This window comes from Ornithodoros turicata, chromosome 7 (genome assembly GCF_037126465.1).
Source record: "Ornithodoros turicata isolate Travis chromosome 7, ASM3712646v1, whole genome shotgun sequence".
Lineage (NCBI taxonomy): Eukaryota > Metazoa > Arthropoda > Arachnida > Ixodida > Argasidae > Ornithodoros > Ornithodoros turicata.
The window spans coordinates 39,667,653-39,690,088 of NC_088207.1; the positions used below are offsets into that span (position 1 = coordinate 39,667,653).

Below are 22,436 nucleotides of genomic sequence, written 5' to 3' on the forward strand. Positions count from 1 at the left end.
CACCCTGTTCAATTCCCATAGAAGAAAGGGTGGGGCTAAGGCCTCAACAGGTTGAGCTCAGGAGAGCAGCTGCCCCCAACCCAGGGCCGTCAAGAGAAATTACGGGCCCCGGGGACGAGTCCTGCCCCGGCCCCCCTCCTCACGTGTATCGGCTTAAGTCCCTGGTGCTAGCAACTGTCGAGCCTTGGTCCGGGCTGGTCCTGAGGTTCCATCCCTGGCTCAACCCCTGCTCGCCTTCCCCTCCCCCCGCCTCTCCACGGCCCTGGAGATGATGTTGCTATCCTCTGGCAAGTTGTTGAAACCATTACAAAGCAACTCACTCATGTTGTGGTTGTCCTTCTTCTGTCTGTCCTTGACCAAGGCTCTGATGTCCGTGTCCTGCGTGGCTACGTCCTCTTCCTTGACTAGCGCCAGATCTGGTGGACAAGATGAGGATATCTTCTTGCTCACTCCTGTCCAGATATCTTCAAAGTCAACCACAGAGCCTGGAACCTGCACAGCGGATTAAAGGGGCCATGAAGTGATTTTTCTGCATTTTTGCACGTTTCATGGTTTTGGATCTTGTGTATCACCTTTGCTCCACAATCCATATGCTCCATAGAGTATTGCAATTTCACATACACGTAAATTTACAGTGCAAAAGATTTCCCCGTGGCCGTTCTCCATGTGAGTGAAATCATGTGCAGTAACTCTGCAGAGCTAGTTCAACTGAAGAGCTCTTGCAGCACATATTCCTGACAGGTTACATGCTGGATTGCCATAGTTCTTGTGGAATATCCAAGTCATGTCAACACTGAATTATTTTGCAGTTCATATAAAGAATGAAAAAGTGCACATGACATACGGTCGTATGTGTAGCTTTACAAGATCTGTTCAGTGTCCCTTTAAAGGAATTACAAAACGAGTTTTTTCTCGTTTCTGTTTGACAGAAGAGACTCGTTCCTGAACACATTGCAGAAGTTTCGCGTTCAGAGAATCTGAAAAAGAGTACCGAAATTGTAGGAAGCTGACACCCCTGGTGATGCGCCAGGACGAGCGGCGGTAGGGCTGTCGAGGGGAGAAACTTGACCTTGAAACCGGCTGCGCATCATTTGTCACTGACAACGTCACCGCGCACAGAATGAAACTGCAATGATTGGCCGACGTTCCTTTGTGCAAGCCGTGTGCAATCTCAACGTAAGGAGGCGCGCAGAGTAGTCAAGGGGAGAGAGGAGGAACGCGGAGGGGAGGCTCGGTGGGAGATTTCAAATGCACGTGGTTAAAAAATAAAAACGAAAAAACGACCACTTTGGCAGGAAAAAATGTCTGGTGTACCAGCTTGTCCACATGAAAAATCGTTTTCAGCAAACATTTTACAGGATGTTCAGGAAATTCTGCAAACCATTGAAGGTCACCATCGTATGCAGTGCAAGAAAAAATCGTATCATAGCGCTTCTGACTTTCCTGCATGTCTATAGATAGCAAGCATGGCAATACAAGGAAAAATACAAGAGCATCACCGTTGCATGGCCACCAAGTCCTGCGAGGAAGTCATCTGTGTCAAAGTGGGAGATGTCATCCAAATCCAACTGAAAGGAGAAGAGCAATGTCTATGAAATAAATGTCGCTGCTATGTGCAGTGTGTGTTTTGATTAAAATGGTGCATACAGAATGAAAATGGCTGCTTCTCAAGGTTATGAACATTGCTGCCACACACGGATACATCCTTTCAATGCGCTCGAAAAGTCAGGAGTAGTAGAAATTAGGGATATATAAGCACTGGGACACAACAGTACTGGAGCACAAAAGGTGCGAGTGCAGCGCGCAATCTTCGTGCACAAGAGCTTTCCCTCGCCCATTTCAAAAAAGCTCCTCCCATCGACGTCACACCGTCCGCCCAATAGTGAAGCGCGTGCCTTCCTCTCATTTCTTCATTATCTCTCTCTCTCTTTTTCTTTTTTCCCCCGCTGACTTGTATGCGTCGCCACGCGTCCAGCGTCGGAGGCAGAGGACAGAGCAGTAGACCGGTCGCCTTGATTCTGCGCTGGTAGCAGACTATTCTCGGCAGCAAATAAACGTGCTCGGATGATCTGACGTCACAACACGCAAGAAGGATTTGACGTTTAATGGCGCAACAACAAAGGTACTGCGCCATGACAATGATAAAACATGAGATAGTGCTTTTTTCATATTGTTTGTAACGTGAATTCAGTACTCATCATATTATGAACGCACAGGAAAAGCACAAACATTTGAGCTATACTCAAGCAGTCCACTGCTAAATATGCGTCTCTCCTTTCTCTAGGCAAAACAGAGTAAGATAGTTTAAAGTGGCACAGTGGTGAGGCAGGACTTCGGGACAGTTTGACAGATGAGGGAAGGATTTCGAGCGGCGTTAAATGTCACCTCATTGCTCCTTTAAAGCCCCTGCGGATCGCACGAAAAATACCATGAATTCTTGTACTTGAACTGGAGGATAGGACATGTCGGAATGCTTGACCACGCATTTTCGTACAAGAAGGATGGTAGGTGACCAGAGGCGTGCGAGAGAGAGAGGTGCGGGCGCTCTAAAAACCTTCAACTCCTTCAGAGAGCCCGTGACAGCGCGAGCGAAGTCGACGTCACTGCTGACGCAGTGGAGATAGTGGGCAGAGAAAGCTCTCAAATCAGCTGCGTCGTGGTAGCCGACAGCGACAACGCCACCTATATACAGGAGGCCTGCTTATTGCCACCTCTCCCTCCTTCGCTACGTGGAGATATAAAGTCAGAATTCGTCTGCTACTGCAATTCGCCGTTCTGCGAATTCAAGAACTCGCAAATGATTGCAGCTAACTTGGAACCTGTAGACCCGAATCTGTAGACAAAAAGTGCGACACGCTTTCCAGAAAATCTGTTTTGAGAAAGATATGGGACAGTTTTGCGCTTTATTTTAAAGATTTCCCATTTGGTACGCGGGTCAATCACTACACGCAGATGACGGTGGTTCGTCCCCATGGCTACGACCGCTGAAAGCACGTTCATGATTGGCTACCGCCGTTGAAAACACTATCATGATTGGCTGACCCTTAGTTGTGAGGTCACGTCGACGAGTAAGCAGGCTTTCTCTATCTTGGTGGTGTTGACAGGGCAGAGGTTCCAATGTCACACGATTTCGCACACTGCCGTACATCTGTCTATCAAACTATGGTGTCTTTCCACTAATCACGTTGAAGCTGAAGCGTGACTACAGGCTAGAGCACTGCACAGGCCTAATTTTCAGGTCCGTGACCAGCCCAGGCCCAGCTGCTACGGCCCGCTGTCTTCTATAGATTTACAGCCCGGCCCGAGCCCGACTCCGCCAGCCCGGGCCCAGTCCGTACCCGACAGTTTCCATGCTCAGGCCCGGTCCCAGCCCGCCTCTGCTCTATATGTTCTCGAGGCCCGGAGGCGTATTTAGACTTACTAAAGAGCACAGCGCAGCAAGGAAAAAGATGCAGCTAATTGGCGGAGAGTGAGGAGGTACACTCGAACGGATCGGCTGTGTTTCTCTGCCGGCAAGCCGCTCTGTGCTTTGTGCTTGCTTGCTTGCTTGGGAAGGCAACGCGCAGCGGCGCGTGGGCGATACGTATGTACCTTGCGGTTCAAGATAGACTCCTCTCCGCTCTATTGCACATGCACCGGTGTTAGTTCCCCTTTCTCGAACTCTCATGCGAACGAAATATGTCAGAACACCTAACCTAACTGACCCTCGTGCCGGACTCTCAGCGCGCCCGCCACACCAATCGTCCCCAAACGTGTGTGAGTGCACGTTTGAAATCCAGACCCATTACACGAAATAAGCATGATCACATATAAAAAAGTAATAGTTTTCAGCTGAGAATACCATGATATCCCATACCCAATGGGGAAAAAAAGTGACATGAAAATTCAGCTGTCCAGTCTCGTGAAATACGTTCGCGTACATGCCCGACCATGGCCAGCGTTGTCAAGCCCGTACCCGGCCCGGTGTCTGAAACCCGAGCCCGGACCCGCATTAAAAACGCAAAGCCCGGGCCCATGCAGTGCTCTACTACAGGCGGGCTACAGCGTCATACTCTTTCCCCCTGCCTTTAATGTGGTCGTCTTTTTAACGGGGCTCGAAAGACATAGCGGTGTCCACGTGGTATTCCAAGGCATGCCTGCGACACTTAACGATATTCGCCACGCAACATAATGCGGTCGGCGACGCCATAAAGTGCGTCTTCCATCAACGCCACGTGAATTGACCCTCGCTCGCTTATCGCGGGACATATCCACGTTTTATGCTGCTACACATTATCGTGCCTAATCTGTGGGGAAGCTGCAAACATTATCTCTGGACTTCCCATCATTGTCTCACAGCTCAAGTTTTATGAAGTGCCCCCGAGCCAAAGTACGGAACCTTCGTCTCTACCATGGCGCCTTGCTGCGTCATGGTTGAAAATAAAAGAAGACATATCCGCGCTTCGATAATAACACACGTAAGCTATAAAGCCAACCATCGTGCGAGTCAGCTCCACCAAGTGATGATGATTATTATTATTTTTTTTGTTAGCGCCGCGAAGCAACTGTTGCTATCAGCGGCGTATATACGTGGAGAGATGGGGAGAGGACAGCAGGAAAGAGTGGGGGACAGGGGGATCCTGCACCGACTTCATGGGGAACTGTGCCGGCATTCGTCAGGAATGTCTGCCGGAAAACCCAGGGAAAACCTCAGATAGCACAGCCGATGGTAGGGTTCGAACCCACCACCTCCCAGTCTTCAGCACGACATTGGCTACCACCAACGAGCGAACGCTTTAACCCGCTCGTCCATATATACCGCTGGATTTGGGGTTTAGTGGTGCAACAACAGGTCATAATGCGGCAGAGCCATGATAGTTTTCTTTTCCTTTGTGTATCTTTCAGTGCAACAACAAAGACAACGTCGTAAATTCGATGCTCAGTGAGTGGTACGCACGCAAGAACACGCGAAAGCAGCAATTGAGCAGAGCTCAACAACAACAACAACAAATAAGTAACGATGATGTATAGTGGGATGTTTCGCCGCTGAGGTGGCACCCTATCCCATTGCTCGAGGGGGAGAAGAATGGTGAATGAGGAGGAATGTTCAGAGTTCACACAGAGCTCAAGTACCACACACTTCTGTTGCATTTCTCGGTTTTCTTGCGTGCATCAAATCATATTTCAGTTATTTCGATAATATAGTTACAGTAAGTCTTCTGCGGCGAGACAGAACTTCGGGAGAACCCCAGGCGAGGGAACCGCCAATCCTCATCTGTCTTTGGAAGATTTCGGGGGAAATCCCAGGCGAAGGGAATCTCCTTGCTTCCTACCCACTGGGATTCCGGGTCAAGTTCACGGCGAGGGGAGTCGCCGATCCACAAAGTGAGGACAAAACATTTCGAGCAGCTCTCGTCAGTCCTTGTCATTTTACATGCTGAACACTTTTTTTTCTTTGTCCATCGCCAGAAATTGCAGATGTCCTCTGACTTTGATGGAACTGCCTCACGTTGCATGTTATCAACAGAAGAGGGTCGGAGCTGCCAATCTGTATGGGTAGCTTTGTGGTCTCGACCACTTGGACAACTCGCGTCTCATAAGCGCGCTTCGCGTTCTAAAGGTTTGTTACTCCATCATTCAAAAGGGACCAAAATTTCAAGTTCTAGAGTATCAGATATCAAACGTCAGGGATTTTCCAAGTCAATAACCCCCACATTCTAAGAGGAAAGGAAGTATATAGTTAAGTCCATTAGTGGAGTAGATGTAACACAACAATTAGTCGGACTAAATTGCACGGAGATTTGCGAGGTTTAGGGTTCAGAACTGCCATTTGGGCCTGTTGGTGAATCCACGGTCCCTTGGTGAATCGTAGCAGTGGTTTACCCAGAATCCCAAGCATGGAGAGGTGTGGAAAAAAATTAGGGGGGGGGGGGGGGTCACTATTATAGCTATGTCATTACAGCTTAACATATCATTACAGACATATGTCTAAAGCTCATATCGCAAGGGCACCCCCTGTAGGGTGTACACAGGTGAAAAAGTTAGGGGGTGTCACTGAACATTTGGGGGGTCTGAATAAATCACTGAATCGTAGAGTCGTGGGTTACTAATGAATTCTACGAGGTTTACGGACTCTCCGCAATGCTGGTGAGTAAATACCAGGGCCAGGGACTAAAAAGGGAAGCAATTGGAATCCAGGGGACCAAAAGCTGTAACTGCTCCCCTATTTTTCTCATTTTTTCCTTGGAGTGCACATCCAGAGAAACAACGGTCAACAGCAAAAACGAAAGAAAAAGAAAGAAAGACAGAAAATTAAGGGAGCGGATATCATCCCCGAGACGAAATTCCTGCGCAAATTTCTGTCTAAGGATAAATGTACAATTCGCAAGTGTGATGTGTAATGCATCACATAAATGCGCGTCACAAGAAACATCACATTTGTCGTGTTGCGCGAGCCTTACCAAAAAAAATTGGTTCGTAAACCGTTATGATACCACGAAAGCTCGGGTGCGCATCAAGGAAACGACCCGTTTTCAGATGGCCGTGTGCACGTACCCATGTGCGGGGAACGTGCAGTGCTGAAAGTATGTCACAGATGGCACAGCTGACACGCTATGTGAACTCTCGCTGTCGTGTGCACACAGAAAATCGAAGTTACGTATGGTTCGGGAATGATGCCGAACTCGACAGGAGGCTAAAACCTAAAGCGCACACCATACACTTTTCCGGACAAAGATGAGCGCACAGGCAGCGAAAAGTTCACACTATCGTCTACGTGGCAGAGTTCTAATGCTGCTCTGTAGTATTTGAAGAGGCTTTTGTATGTATAGGCAAAGTTAGTTGTTAACCGTCAGAAATTGCTATCGTGGAGGCAAACTGCTGTACACCAGAGACGGCATTCTTTGGCACAAAACGTATCCAGGCGCATCCCTCTATACGTCATTCCTTACAACCAACAATGTAAGTAAGGTCGACACATTCCTGCCAGGATTGCCAACAAGGGCCCATTTGTATAGGGTGTTTTCAACGTCAAACGAACGCGTTTGGCCGCCATGATGGTGGTCACTTTTTCGGCGCATCTGCCGAGATTATCTAGCATTTGCTCGAAAACGAAGCCTCGAATGGTGTTTTGAAATCCGGTCGCGTCCGTACCCTTCTTTTCTTTTTCTTCTACCTCAGAGCAATGGCCGGTAGCCACTGAGGGCGATTGGCCCTTCTTTTATCCCGAAGACACTTCGTCATTGTTGTTGTCACGTTTTCTTTTATGAAAACTATGGTTGTCGCACTGAAAACTAGCGCAGTTTGACATCTTTAAATGCCACTAGCGCGAAAAGTGACCACCAGTGGGAGGAGCTTACGAGCATGCTACGTCACTGCCACGTCACAATGTGACGTAGGTGAAAACTCACTATAAAGAGACTATACTGCAAGATATAGGTCAGCTCCAGGTTTAGCCAGCTTGAATCATCATTCACGAAATTATGCGGGCTATTGAGAGAATTCCTCTCTTTCTCCGAATGAGAAGTACAATTAAAGGCTCCCCGCCACAGCTGGTTCAATGGTGCGTTCCTATGAATACGTGCTCCATTACCAGCAGGAAAAGGGAGGGTCACAGACAGACAAACCACGTTTCGCAACGACACATAACTGCGTCTACAACGCGTAGAGGATACGAAGTCACTTCGGGATTCACAGCCCCAGACACATTACTCGGCGAGATAAAATGTCGTGCTGACAAGTGTCTCAACGAGCTCCCGTTGAAGTCTCGGACCAACAGTTCATCTTGTACGGGAAAACAAAGTATTCGTCTATGACAAAGCAAAAGGATGGAAAAATAGCTGGACTGACTACTAGTGTCTATAGAGCACGCCATTTCGTTCCTGTAGTAGTTGGCCCTCAGCGGGTGGGCCAAATTAATCCACAGAATCCACTGTGGCATCGCTCATGATCAGTTATCCTGTTACGTAAATCCACGAACTATCATCTGTAATGCTTCGTGCTATAAACTAACAGGCAAAAATGGGAAAAGTCTAGCACTCGCAAGTGAATAAGATAAGTATTTAAAGAGATTGAAACATGCAAATAATTTATTTTACTGAATGTTTCGATTTCTTTAAATACTCATCTTTTTCATGCTATAACTATAATTTCTATAGTACCGGCGAAGCTATTTACTATAGGTCTTATAGTATAGTATATAGCTCCTGAATGGCGACAGACACAGAAAACCTGTGTAGCTGAGAGGTTAATTAATTATATCCGATTTTTGAACAACGCCGCATCATCGTGCGAAGCAATCGAGCATTTGCTTTGTTTCGAGATCGGTAATTTCGCAGCCGGGAATATCGAGGTCCTGCCTTTTGTCGAGCCAACGTGCATTTATATGGGAGTGGTGCTGAAAGGAGGAGGACTCGAGAAGAACGCGACTGATTGAGGATTCTTCAGCCTTTTACAACACTTTCAGAACTTTAAAGTCTTCAAACTCTGTCCATAATTCCAGCTCTTAGCAAAAATCGTGTTTTTTGAGTTGCTTATCTTCAGAATGTCCAGCGCATTCACGGGAGAAAATGAAATTCTAGTATTTAATCAAGAAACGCGACAACATTGTCACGGTGCTGGCGGTTGTATGTCTACTGTCGGATTCGCCACGCCACGAGTGATAAGAAGCACTTTCGCATTGCGTACTTTCACACTTAGGCAAGACGGCGTACAGCAGATGCAAGGAGTTTCGGAATCCCATGCTATCCTCACGACGGGACCGTAGGAGAAACGAGACCAAAGTACTATGTGACGTAAAGGTACCTAAAACAGGACAGTCAATTTGGGCAATGATTTCCTTTGCCGCTGTTCTAGGTGTTGTGCAGGAGCATATGGCAGGAAGGGAATTGGAAATGAAAGAAAAAAATATGGTGATGTTAGCCCCGACCCAGTCAGGACTGGCCATACTCCAAAACGCGTTTGTGGGACCATGTGGCAGGACCTATAGCTTCGATGTCTGACGTTTCCACTTTTTCCACCCAACTGAATCGTTCAGTTGACTGCCAGTGTAGATAGGCGCGTGTCATCATAACACTAGTGGCACCTTTGTTCTCTCAATGGGGTGCTCGCTTTGAATGATATCCACCCACTTACGCGACAGATACATTTGACGCGTTATCGGTGTTCCGTATTCCTCTTCCAATGGTTCTCTTGCGCATGGCCTCAGGCAAAAGTTCAGACAGCTGGTTCCACATAATCGGCGCGAGTGAAAGTGCAGCATTCGTTCAAAACCGTGTGCATGGAAGAAAACGTTTACGGCAGTGGAATACAGTTTTGTTCAATTCGTTACGAAGTATAATAGGGAGCTGTACTCAACCACAGCACAATATTGTACTATTACCCTATCACACTATTACCCTACTGCACTCGACTTTCAGTACATTGTGCTGCTTGGGTAAATATATTTACCACTAAAAAAAAACAACCCGGAAGCGCGTAAAATTACCCGCTAGATAGCCCGTCACCTTATATATGTAAAGCTGCCGAGGCGAAAAGAAAAAGAGAACAGAAATAAAGAAAAAATAATGAAGAAAAAGAGAGGAAAGAAAAAACAAGAAAATAAAAGAAAAGAAGGAAAAACGAAATAAGAAAAAGAGAAAACAGAAAGAAAGAAAAAAGAAGAGAAAGAAAAAAGAAGGAAAGATAGAGAAAAGGAAAAGAAAAGAGAAAAGAAGAACGAAAGAAGAACGGTGACAGCAAAATAACAAATTTGTACTGAGTAGTTGCAACTGCAACTCCGTAGTCTTGTACCTTGCAGCACGTGCAGCATGCGGCACACCAATAGGCTGACACACCTTGCGTGTAAACCTACTCCAATTACCCATCAGGGCTCCTCTGCATGCACAAGGAGTCACATGCGTACAGAAACGAGATACTGCTCGGCAGTCTGCAATGCCGTAGTGTCACCCAGCGAAAGCGTCAAGAAATTTGGAAGAGTTTGAAGCGAGTTCGAAAGGACCGCCGCCGGAATAAAAGCTATATGCAAGTATGCCAGGACCTATAGTGCGTGCCAATAATGCTGTAACTAATAAATAGTTCGATATTAGATAAATTCTTAATTCCTTCTACATTCCCGTAGCACTAGCGCTATGACCGAGCGGGTTGAGGCGTCCCATCCCGCTCGGTGGAGAGAGCCGAGGACGTGCCGAAGACTAGGAGGTGGTGGGTTCGAATCCTACCACCGGCTGTGTTGTCTGAGGTTTTCCCTGGGTTTTCCCAAGACTTTCCAGACGAATGTCGGCACAGTTCCCCCTGAAGTCAGCCCAGGACGCATACAAAGCCCTCTTGTAGACCACTCCTTCCTGCTGTCCTCTCTACATCTGTCCACATCTGTACGCCGCTCATAGCCACAGTTGCTTCGTGGTGCTAACACGGAATGGGGACATTAGTGAAAAGTACTGCTCTTTCGAAAAGCACGGAATTTCTAGATCTCGCGGGAAGTTCAGTGTCGCAGTCAGTCAAATGCGCCACTGTGGGTTCTCGTGACATAAGCGCTTGTACTTGTATAGGAAAGGACAGCCGCGACATTCCATCGACTGGTTTCCCCCAGCTATAGGGCACTGCCCAACCAATTGTTATGTCATTTGTACAAATGAAAGATGAGGGTGTCGCACGGTGATCTCATCTTTTGTGCTGACATCCCCGACGAAGTGAGCCAGTTCCCCTTGGCCACAACGTTTGAGTCACGACTTCGAGTTTTGCGTCATCGTCACCAAAGATTGAGCAATAGCTTGAATGAGCAACCAAGGCTACGTTGATCCACATGAAGGTACCGTAGAGAACCTATTATTGGAACCATCTGTGCCCAGTGCTCAACTTTCAAGACTCAAGAGTTTGATAAGATCCTTCACAATCCAAGACGGGGCAAAAGATGGAGGACGGCGTGGCAGTAAGTAACAGCTCCCCGTAGAACGCATAGTTTGTGATAGTTCACACAGAACCGGGCACAATGCAAATAAAATTAACAGGACCAATAAAATGCAACGTTATGCATTCCAGCCAGCCAAACAGGGCCTTCCTAGCTGGTTGTCTCGCCTTTCAGGAAGGGCTGTCATTGACTTCTACTGGTTTCCGCCTGACGCCCAGTTATTTGTAGTCTGAGATAACTAAAGCAACGTTTGGCTTAAAAAAAAAACTTCACACATCTTATTGATTCGAAGGTCTATGTACACAAAGCCCACTGCGTTGCGCTTGCAACACGTACCCTTTCCCCCGCCCCCTGGTATTGGCTGACGGAAAAAATGACAACCCTAGGCCCAACCAAGGCCAACACTCGCAGATGCTGGGCACTCGGCAAGATGCGGAAGTGGCGACAGTGTCCTGTTGGACTTCCGGTCGAATACGAAGTTTCACGGGAGTGCAAGAAAGAGCGCACCGTGGTGGAGCGAGTTGACCTGAAACGACCATGCAGCGGAATACGCTCCGTACTGATCAGTGAAGCACATTCTCCGCCAGGGAGCAAAACATTAGCCATTGGATGTGCTTCGGTGCTCCTTGATCAGGTTCTTGGAATATTTCCTTGAAAGATCGGAACATCGTGATGACAGCCGCTAACAGCCATGCTTTCGAGGCATGCTGGACTCTTCTCGTCGCTTGCACGAACGCATTCAATCTGGTGAGGATTGCACTAATATCCGCACCCGTCCACCTCAACAGGACATCTCCAAAGGCGCACTGGCTTTTGGCATTGGAACTGTCCTGTTCCACAACAGATTCTGCGAGCGCCAATGAAACATTGGTGTACATGACGTAGAAGGGACAAGAGAGGCGGACAGAGGGAGCTGGCCGCGTCCTCAGCAGCCGTCAGCGACAAACTCTTCGTAAAATCAAGGGAAAGCCCAAGACCGGCAGGGTCACTTCCCAGGATTGATTCGGTGTTTGCGCCGCGAAGCAACTGTTGCTATGAGCGGCGCGTACCAGAAGCGGAGGCTGTGTCTGTTGAAGCCTGAGCCACGATTGGCGGTATCAACTTTTCATCACTCTAGTCCTAAAATAATGCGGATGCGCTACGCACGGTGGTAACATGTTTTACCTTGTAGCTCTTGGTTGTCAGCCAATCACCCATGCAGAGACAAATCCACTTCTCGCGAGAGAGAACGATATTTTGCCTTTCGTAATTGTAATTATTTGAATAGGGAATGCTTTACTCTTTTACGCGGACCGCGTTTTTAGAAGTAACCACAAGGCAGTGGAAAGTAGGAAAGCCTTCCACTTTCCACAGCAGCAGGAGGAGGAGGAATGTGGCACAGACAGCGGTGAAAGGGCTGAATCCACGCATATCTGTGTGTTGACCTGCAGTACACTCTGCAGAGACCAAGCTCACGGTCGTTGTGAAAATTTTGGGAAAGAAATCAACGGTGGCAGAAAATCACGGAGCAGGCAGAGGGATTCGAACGTGGTCCCACCCATTACCCTAGGCACACGGAGTTCATGATTTTTTTTAAATTCTGTGTTAGCGCCGCGAAGCAACTGTGGCTATGAACGGCGTACAGACGTGGACAGATGGAGAGAGGACGGCAGGAAGGAGTGGGGGACAGGAGGGTTAGTATGCGTCCTGGGCGTTAGTATGCGTCCTTCAGGGGGAACTGTGCCGACATTCGTCTGGAAAGTCTTCGGGAAAACCCAGGGAAAACCTCAGACAGCACAGGCGGTGGCAGGATTCGAACCCGTGTCACCTCCCAGTCTCGGCGTGGAAAGCGATCACCCTAACCACTATGCCACGGGAGCTGGTACGGAGTTCATGAAAACCACGGGATTAAAACACCATCCGAAAAAACATTCGACGAGCTCCTCGAATGACTGTGATGGAAGGGTCGTGGCAGATGGCATCTGCACGATGACGTGTGAGCACACCAATGGATTTATGTGTACCACTTGAAGCACGACTGTGATGTAGCGTGCTCTGTAGTTGATACGTGGAAAAAAAAAAAAAAGTTGAAAATAGGCCACACGTCGAAAGCAGTGGCCACCAACGCGCGAGCGCTTTTAACCGCTTGCTGCTGGTGCAACGTGTTTACGGTTGGCGTCTGGTTCTACCCCGGGAACACATGCGCGGAACCCGTTCGAAAAGGTGAAACGTCATCGTACTCCCTGACATCGAGGTGTTCATCTTGGGAGTCAAAGTCAGAGATACGCCATCTTTTCATTTTCTTGTTACTGTTTTTGATGACAAACGAGATGCAACGCCCGTTCGCATGCCACGCAGTGGGAAATCATATTTCTGCTCGGGAAAGCATCGTGACTCATCCAATCTCGAGTATCACTAAAGCGTGCAAGAAGTTTCACTCCAGGATAAAACGCTAACAGATAAACCAAAGCTCACAGCTGCTAACTACACGAAATTATCTTATCGCAAATGTTATCGAAGGGGACGTTATAAAGACAATGGCGCGGTATCTGGAGAAAGCTCGGGCGTCCCCCGGTCTCTAATAAAATTTCTGAAAGAGAGATAAGCAAGATTTGCAGCGTAGGGCAGTTACACTTGCAAGGCCATCCACTCGGGATAAAGTCTATTCCATCCCACGCCGAACAGCAAAAGTGCAGCAAAAACAAGAACGAGCAGAATAGTAAAATAGCCGAATATATTTTAAAAGAAATGGTTTGCTGTTCTCCCGGTAGAAATGTGTGCCTACTTTTCTCTTTGATACGATTAGACCCCAAGGTAACAAGTTATGGGCCAATAACATATATTATCTGCCGCGGTATTAACGCAGTGTCCAACGTTAACATCACCAGCGCCGGGTCAGACCGTTGAAGGTTGTATCCCAACTCAGACATAGGAGGCCTCGAATCTCCTTGGTCAATTGTGCACGCGTGAGTATAGGGGTTTACTCATTGCCCCAACAGTCCTATCACCCACTGGTGCATTATCTAAATGGCTTCACACTTTGACCTTTTACAGCTGACCAGTGTACAGCGCGCACTGGTGGCCACTGTGCACACAGACCGAGGGGAACCACCGGAAGGTGTCTCGCTGGTAGAGTGTAAGCCAAATGTACCGTGCAGGATGTGCACAGTCAACCTGTACAATGCAAATGTGTCGCAAAATGGGGCAACAGGTAGAGAAAGCATGCGATGTCGTTTCGCAACGCCAGCTGCGGGAAAACACACATTCGCTCTGCGTAATTACATACAGTTCATGGCTAACCTCAACAGCAGATGAAAGAAAAAAGAAAGCTGAAAAAGTGTTCCAAACTATAATCAACTGACATGACATCAAAGTCCTTGCTATAACGCTCCGTGGCCCGGCGACTGGAGTGCTTCGATGTGGCCAATTAGCGATGACGAATTTTAAACTGATGCAAATTATCACTTTTGAAACTTGATTCGTTTGCGAAAGCTGGATCCATCGATTTGCCAGATGGCAAGTGTGGTCTGGACACGGTGAAGTGTACTCACAATGTTCAACTCTTGGGAACGGGCTGTGCTAGCCGATTTCCCTTTGGCCTTCTTGGTCTTCCTGACCCGGGCCGATGACCTGACCGGCATGCTCGCACCGTGGCCCTGCCGTCTATAATCCAAAAGGACCGCGGTAGGTATTGGCGACGTGCGACGGCGAGTCATTGCATCGCCACGAACGCGCGACGAAAACCAGCGCGCACACAGCCCACGGGAACCCGAGCGTTCAGCAGCGAGTCGACGGCGAGCGCACGATGGATTCGGCATTAACGACGCTAGCGCCTCGTGGCGGACAGCGCGGCGATAACGCCACAGCCGGCAAAGGCGCCAATTTTGAATCGGTAAGACAAAGTACGGAAGCTACGGTTCTCGCGTAGCCCGTGCAGTGATTTATCCAGACACCCCCAAATTTCTTTTCTCTACCACATAGCTGTAATGATTACCCCTCCCCCCCCCCCACTTTTTTCTGCTACACTCCCCCATGTCTGTGATTCTGAATAAATGACTGAGCCCGTGTCTGCCAGACATATTAGCGAAGTACGAACGACGTTGTGAAAGCGTCATTGAATTGTAATTTTGTGGAGCACTGGGAGTGTCATTTCGTTTCCATTTAACCCCCCCCCCGCCCCCCACTTCCAAAATATCTCCCCTCCTGCGTGGTCAGTCCAGTAAATACTGAGATGTACTCGATATCAACAGGATGTCCTGACCCGCCCCCCAAATTTCTGTACCGCTACAGTGGCTGCTGTGCTGACCCCTACTGACCCCCTCCCCGTCCCACTGAGAAGTCCTGGATCCGCCCCTGGGTGCCACGCCCCCCTTAGGTGAAAACTCTTGCGCAAACCCACAGTTCAGAGAGGAAGGTGGCACAGGTCACAGAGATAGTGTGCCCGAATGTACCATCCTATTGTATGGCTTGGCGATAAGTTGATATGTTATCTTCGCACCGTTGTACTGTAGGTGCGTACAATGTCCAGCGCGATTCCCATCAAGTCACTGCCATTCAGGTGAATTCAGCCTCCCGTGACGCTCTTTGCTTTTTGTGCATTGAGATTTTCGCACTTGGACTGTTGCCTCTGGCGAGAAGTTCTAGTGCATTTTCATCTTCGCCTTCCATTTCGTGTCTAAGTTATCTGTTACATTTCAAAGTGTATGAATTTGCCGTCCCTTTCTTCTTTTTTCCCCCGCCCTCCTTCCCCTTCATTTGTTTTACACATGACGAGCCCTAAATAACGCGTCTCGGAGTAGCCAGTCCCGATCGGCTTGGGACTAACACCTCCTTTTTTTTTTTTTTACTTTTACCAACCAATCAATCAGTCTCCAAGAAGAGCCAAGCCGCGATCATCCACTTACGCTCTGTGCAAAATTTGTTCAAAATAAAGCGAAGCACTTTCGTACGATGAAACAACTCACCGAATATCGTGGTATATATTAAAGGGGCACTGGTGCGCAAAAATGCGGAAAGGCCTCGGATTGGTCCCCTCAAATGATCCTTCGCGATCATTGAACAGGTTGTTTGAGGGGACCAACGAGAGCCCGCTCCGCACTGTCGGCCTTCTAGAGAAGGAGAGAAACGGGGAGGTGTAAATTGTGGGTTCGTTCGCTCATAAACCAGGAAGATGGATGAATCTCGTCTCCTTTTGTGTCGGTGGCAAGTATTACAGAGTGCACTTGTGACGTATTGCAGTGCGCTGCTCCTTATTGGCTTTCGTAAACCGTGACCCACCTACGGCTATCTCGCAGAAGACACTTCTGGTGGTGGTGGTGGTGACAGCGAACCGAGGACGAAATGGAATGTAAGCAGAAATGCTCATACGTCACGGCATGTGCGAGATTCGTACAATGTTACAATCTTTACACATAACCAACGCGCGTTCGCTGGGCAAAAATGTCTACGGCGTCGCAAAGATAAGTAAAAGGAGGAAATGGCGTGCGATAGGGATTCACTAGGAGGGTATTACCCTTCTGCAACGTAACATTTAGATGAAAGAGCCTCTACGACAGAGTATATGCGGCTACAACAGTGATTTTTAGTACGCTATCGCCTTTGCGTACGCAAGGGATTGCGTGGTGGTTCTCCGCGTTGCGCGGACGAGCTCTACGTTTTGCGCGTGCGCAGAACTACCAACGCAATCTGCTACGTATGCAAAAGGCATAGCGTACGACGCACTAAACCTCACCAATGAGATTGGCACAGAGGACGTTATTTGCATGGCGAAAACTGTATCTGTGCGCGACGTATAGGGCACATTTTGTGATGTTATTTGATCATCGAAGTAACGAGTATAATAAAAGTGTCGTGTGGCTTCGCACCGGTTATTGCATGTACAGATATAAGGTTCACTGGTATTATCTCGGGATCTCAGTTTTACGCATCTTGGCATTAGGGTGTCGCACGAAAAAAGAAAAAAAAATTACGGGTTCGGATCAGGTTCAGAGATTATGGTTCGGTTCCCGGTTCAGTTCTGAAGCGTAGAAATAGTTTATTCGGTTCAAATAGCGGTTTATTCGGGTCATAACGGTTCTGCACATTGCGGGAAAAGATGAGCCAACATTCTCTGGTAATACTGTTGGGTGTATGCAACAGGATACAATCCCACGTTAAGTTACGCATGATGAGTTGATGACAATGCATGCGCGCAAGCGCGTTTCAGAAGTAGTAAGAAAATGATAGTAAAATAATGAATGCATCTTTTATTTGTATAGTACCAATTTTTTGTGCTGCTCGAGCATCGCCACAGGGCTACAGTACGTGAATAAGGGTCGTAAAGAAACGAAAATAGGATTTGTTGTTGTTGTTCACGCCTTCCATTTTATCCTTGTCCAAGCGCCTTACGAAAGAGACGTTTGCCGAGGCGGTCCGAACCAGTATATACTTTTGATTAGTTCCGGATCAGGATCAGGTCCAAGATGGCAAATAATAATGGTTCGGTTCCGGTTTTCGGGTCGGTTCGACACCCTGCCTGACATAGAAATTTCACTCTATTGTCAATTATCACTGACTGATCTGGCATCACGTTATCACGGTATCACGTTATCATTAGCGATATCAGGGCAACTCTTGAAATAGAGCGGCGAAACGCTCTGAAAAGTGATTACACGAATATGGCCGCATAAAAACGCGAAAACAGAAGATTACAGAAGGATTTTACCGCTTACTTTTGTGAACCGGGCTTCCACCTCCTCTCCCCAGCTTATTTGCGAATTAATGGAACCTAGCTCTTCTTTTACCCTACTTCCACTAGTTTGGAAATCGCCGACGGGGAGGGGGGTTATGTTTAAGAAAAGAAAAAAAAAAAGGAAAGAAGAAAGGAAATGCCCTGTAATATGCACGGTAGCAGTTGTAGGAACATCCTCACTAGCAGTGAGATACTGGTAGACAATCATATGGTGTGTTGCTTGATAGACTCGAGGGGGGAACGGTCAACACCACCTAGATGTGGCGAATTTGAGTGGTCATTTCCTGGGCAAGTTTTTTTTGTTTTCTTTTTGCCAGATCCCGAGCAGTCATGTTCGCTTGGTCAAAGCGAAGCAATCTGCAACCTTGCACGAGAGAACATGAGAGAAGTGATGTTCTGAGGCTGGAACAACATAGAAAGGACAAACACATACAAAGCCTCAAATTGCCTAAGAAATTAACGATGAAAGATGGAAGTCACTGAAAAGGTTAGCCAGCTGTAGTGCCAGTCCTACAGCTGGCTAACCTTTTCAGTGACTTCCATCTGTCATCGTCAATCTCGCATGTTCGCTACTTTTTTCGCCCGGTCTCCAAACGACCGAGCAGCGGGTTGCCCAACTATATCCGGTGTCGTCACATCTACACTGCAACGGTGGTGAGTGCTCTCACTGGCCCGCACGTCGAAGTTCACGTGGTTAAGCAGACGACGGAACCCGAAGACGGGCTACCGCGATGCCCCTAGCATGATCCAAGCGACTAAATCTACTAGTAGGTTCCTGGCACTCACGTTCGGGTGGCAACAGTCACGTGGTCCAGCTCGGGCACTTACCTAGCAATTTCCGTGTGCTAGGCCGTGTTGCCATGAAATGACCACCCGAATTCGCCAATCGAGAAAGCCTGCTTACTCATCGACGTGACGTCACAACTAAGAGTGAGGATCGTGTTTTCAACAGCCATAGCCAATCACGGTGCGATCTGCTTTCAGCGGTGGGAGCCATAGAGACCAGCCACCGTCCGCCGCGTGGACAGCCACTGTCGTCCGGCCTGCGGGTAGTGACAACGTCACCTACACTCTTAAAAAAAAGGGTGTACTTTAACTCCTTTCCTTGCCACATATATAACACCCTTTTGGAGAGTACAATTACGCTCAAAAGGGTGTCTCCTCAATCCCTCAAGAAAGTAGCATAACACCTTTCTCCCTACTGGAGAGTGGAGAAAGGTGTTATGCTACTCCCTTGAGGGAGTGAGGAAACACCGTTTTGAGCGTAATTGTACTCTCCAAAAGGGTGTTATATATGTGGCAAGGAAAGGAGTTAAAGTACACCCTTTCCTTAAGAGTGTAGATACGGAAGGCCTGCTTAGTGCCTCCTCTCCCTCCGTCGCTACGTAGACATATGAGGTCAGAATTCGTCTGCTACTGCTGCAATTTGCTGTTCCGCGAATTCAAGAACACGCAAATGATTGCACCTAACTTGGAACCTGTAGACAAAAAGTGCAACACGCTTTCGAGAAAATCAGTCTTGAGAAAGATACGCGACCGTTTTGGGCTTCATTTTAAACTTTTTCCCATTTAGTACGCGGGTACATTCAATCACTACACGCAGACGACGGTGGTTCGTCCCCACGGTTACGACCGCTGACAGCACGTTTGTGATTGGCTATACAGCCGTTGAAACCACGACGCTGATTGGCTGACTCGTAATTGTTACGTCACATCGACGAGTAAGCAGGCTTTCTCTATCTGGGTGGTGCTGGTAGTGAACGACCCCGCGTAGTAAATGGGAAAACAAAATAAAGCGCAAAAAGGGGTCCATATTTTTCTCGAGACAATTTTTCTGGAGAGCGTGTTGCATTTTTAGTTGCACACCTTCACCCACATCGAATTCACCATGCATTTGGTGGTTCAAAGTCACTGTATGTTATTTGTACCATATTATTACCATTATTAATATTATTTGTACCATACCCAAGTAATTTGCACGTATGTTTTCAACGTTAATAGTCCTCTAAAGAACACATGGCAGCGAACAAAAAACGGAACCAAACTTCGAGGGACCTACATCATGGCGTCGATTTTGCCTTTTCGAAGATGCTCTCTCTCGAGAGAGGTGACGTCAGTGAATAAGCTTTTCCAACTGAGTGTTTTGTGTACTAGGCCAATTTCACACAACCTTTTCCTTTTTCTTTCACACCAGCCACCCAGCTCCATGTTTTTCACGGAGCCAAAACGGACCCATTGGAATCTACCGGGCTCGACTGCCCTTCGGTTCTATTTCTGAAGCAACCGGAAGACAAAAACGTTGGTGTGAAATGGCCTTAATTTGCGGGACTCTCGTTCACTTTTCCTTTCTTAGACTGTGGCACGCAACAGGTCCTTGACTGATGGTCCTTGACAGGGTTCTACATTCTCTTGCATTCCTACCGAGAACCCCGCAAGAGAATCCGTAACATTGACGGCATTCCATGACACACGTGGCAGTGCCACTCATGTTGCTCCTGGTGGGAAGCCAACCGGCTGTGGCGAAGGGGCATGTGGGATATGGGCTTGTAGTCGGCACCCTGCGAGGGGCAGATCTACACCCTCACCCTGGAGGGTTGCTTTGTCGAAGCGTGTAACTGGAGCAGCGAGAGGGGATAAAACCAATGTTTAAATACAGCCCGGCCACGGTTTAAGCTAGTGTTTTGGTGGGGGGCGTTGTGTACACCTACTTGCAATGTGGCCTGAATTGTTTGACGAGCTAGTGCCAGTGGTAATGAACTTTGTTTCTTTAATTAATGAAAATTGGTTGCTAGCATATTTAGGACCGTATTGCAATTTGCTGACACGCTGCAGGAGGGTAAGAAACGGGAAAGGCGTGTGTGTCAATGGGATGGACAGTCAGATGAAGCCCCTTTTCTACACACACATACAAATGGTGTAGCTTAAGTTTTGCTATGATGCGGAAATGAACTTCTGCTTCCACTAAAAAAAAAACATGCTCTTCCTACCTAGCAGTACTACTGAGCATTGTAATCCGAGAAACGTGTGCACTATGCTAATAAGTCATATTGTGCTGGTCATGTTAGGACATCATTTTCAAGAATGTGCTCGTTTAGCACCACAGTCAGCCTGACGATGGCTGCTGCACTACACACGGATCACTTCATCCTACCTGGCATCACGATTGCTCAGCTACCAAGGTCTGACTCGTGAGAATTTTTTTTTTTTTTTTCTGCATCAAAACCCTGTGCATGCAGTGTTATATTGGAAAAATGGGTAAGTTCCTAGATTTTGTTCAGTTTCTGCTAAATCCCACACCCCAAAATGATGCTAACAGCACATGCATGTAGAGTAGACAGGTACATACAGGGTGGTCCACCAACCGTGATAGAAATTCATAGTAAAAACGTAGGACCCGGAGACACAAGCGGTCAACGGATTCTTTTCCTGACATTAACTATTAGTAACATTTTTAGTTCATTTTAATTGATGGAAAGTTAATTTCTTGAATTGAAGTCTAAAATTTCCCAAAGCAAACTAACGTTTTCTTTCCGGAAATGGGTTCCCTGTGGTCATTTTACTCAATATAGCACATAATCTCACTCGTAACGTAATGCAATGGCAATTGCCAAAATAAATTCGCCAAAAATTTGTGTAAATGAGCTCTTGGCTCCGCCTGTTTTTTGACGGCTCGTAGTTCGAGCACAAAGCTGTGAAGAAAGGAGGTTACATTGACACGCCACGCGAGGGGGAAAGTGTTACAAGTCTCATCCAAGGAACAAACATGCCCGGTGAGTGCGGGAATCAGAGCTATCTTATCAAAAAATGCGGTCACCCGATAGCTTGTAACCCTTTCCCCCCTCGTGCGGCATGCCAATGTAACCTCCTTTCTTCGCACCGTTGTGCTCAAACTATGAGCCGTTAAAAAGAGACGGAGCCAAGGGCTCATTTCCACGAATTTTCGGCAAATTTATTTTGGCAATTGCCATTGCATTACGAGTGGGATTATGTGCTATACTGAGTAAAATGACCACGGGGAACCCATTTTCGCAAAAAAAACAAAAAACGTTAGGTTGGCTTGGAAAATTTAGGAGTTCAATTCAAGAAATTAACTTTCTGTCAATTGAAATGAAATAAAAATGTTCCCTATATGTGTCAAAAGTTATTGTCAGAAAAGAAAAAAACCTGACCGCATGTCTCTCCGGGGCCTACGTTTTTTACTATGAATTTCTATCATGGTTGGTGGACCACCCTGTATATGTCACGCATTTTGCAGTAGTCCAGGAAACCCAGCTGCAATTACCTTACCAAATACAGTCGACCCCCGTTTATCCGGACGGTGCCGTTCCCGCCGAAATCGTCCGTATACGGGGGCATCCGGATAAATGAAACGACCGAATAGAAACGTCCTACAGAACAAGGTTTAATTAAAACACAGAAATCTCGTCAATGACAGCTGTTACACAGTAGTGTAGGCACTCGATTCCTGCAAACTTTTGCTAATTGCATAGATTTGAGCCACGCTGTTGCGCTACTCGAAGAATGTCAGTGCGGACGCAAAGTGTCAATGTCGGAACCTTGTTTCTCTCTGGCGTCATCGGCACCGTCTTGCTGCATATCATCGGAGGCAACAGCAGCAGTCACACCGTCATCAGTCATAGCTGCACACGCATCATCATCCTTATCAACGTCAACGTAGTCAGAAACCGCAGCATCATCTACGGCAGTCGCAGTGAGCCTCTGCATCAGGGATCGCAGCTCAGCTAGGGGAATGTCTTCATCGGCCAACGGGCCTGGAGCAGCAGGCCCTCGGGTTGGAGTTTTCCCCTCTAGAACCGGACATTTGCTCGAGATATTTCCAAA

The 22,436-nt window shown here is 47.5% G+C and overlaps 1 protein-coding gene across 1 annotated transcript in view; it reads right to left on the reverse strand.

Annotated features, from left to right (window-relative positions):
- Positions 1–22,436, reverse strand: part of LOC135401083 (transcription factor E3-like) — a 32,545-nt gene that overhangs the window by 4,390 nt on the left and 5,719 nt on the right. The window contains exons 4-5 of the mRNA XM_064633243.1: positions 1,500–1,568; positions 321–492 (exon numbers count right to left, since the gene is read on the reverse strand). Of these exons, the coding sequence (XP_064489313.1) occupies positions 321–492; positions 1,500–1,568 (241 nt within the window). The remainder of the gene's footprint in view (positions 1–320; positions 493–1,499; positions 1,569–22,436) is intronic.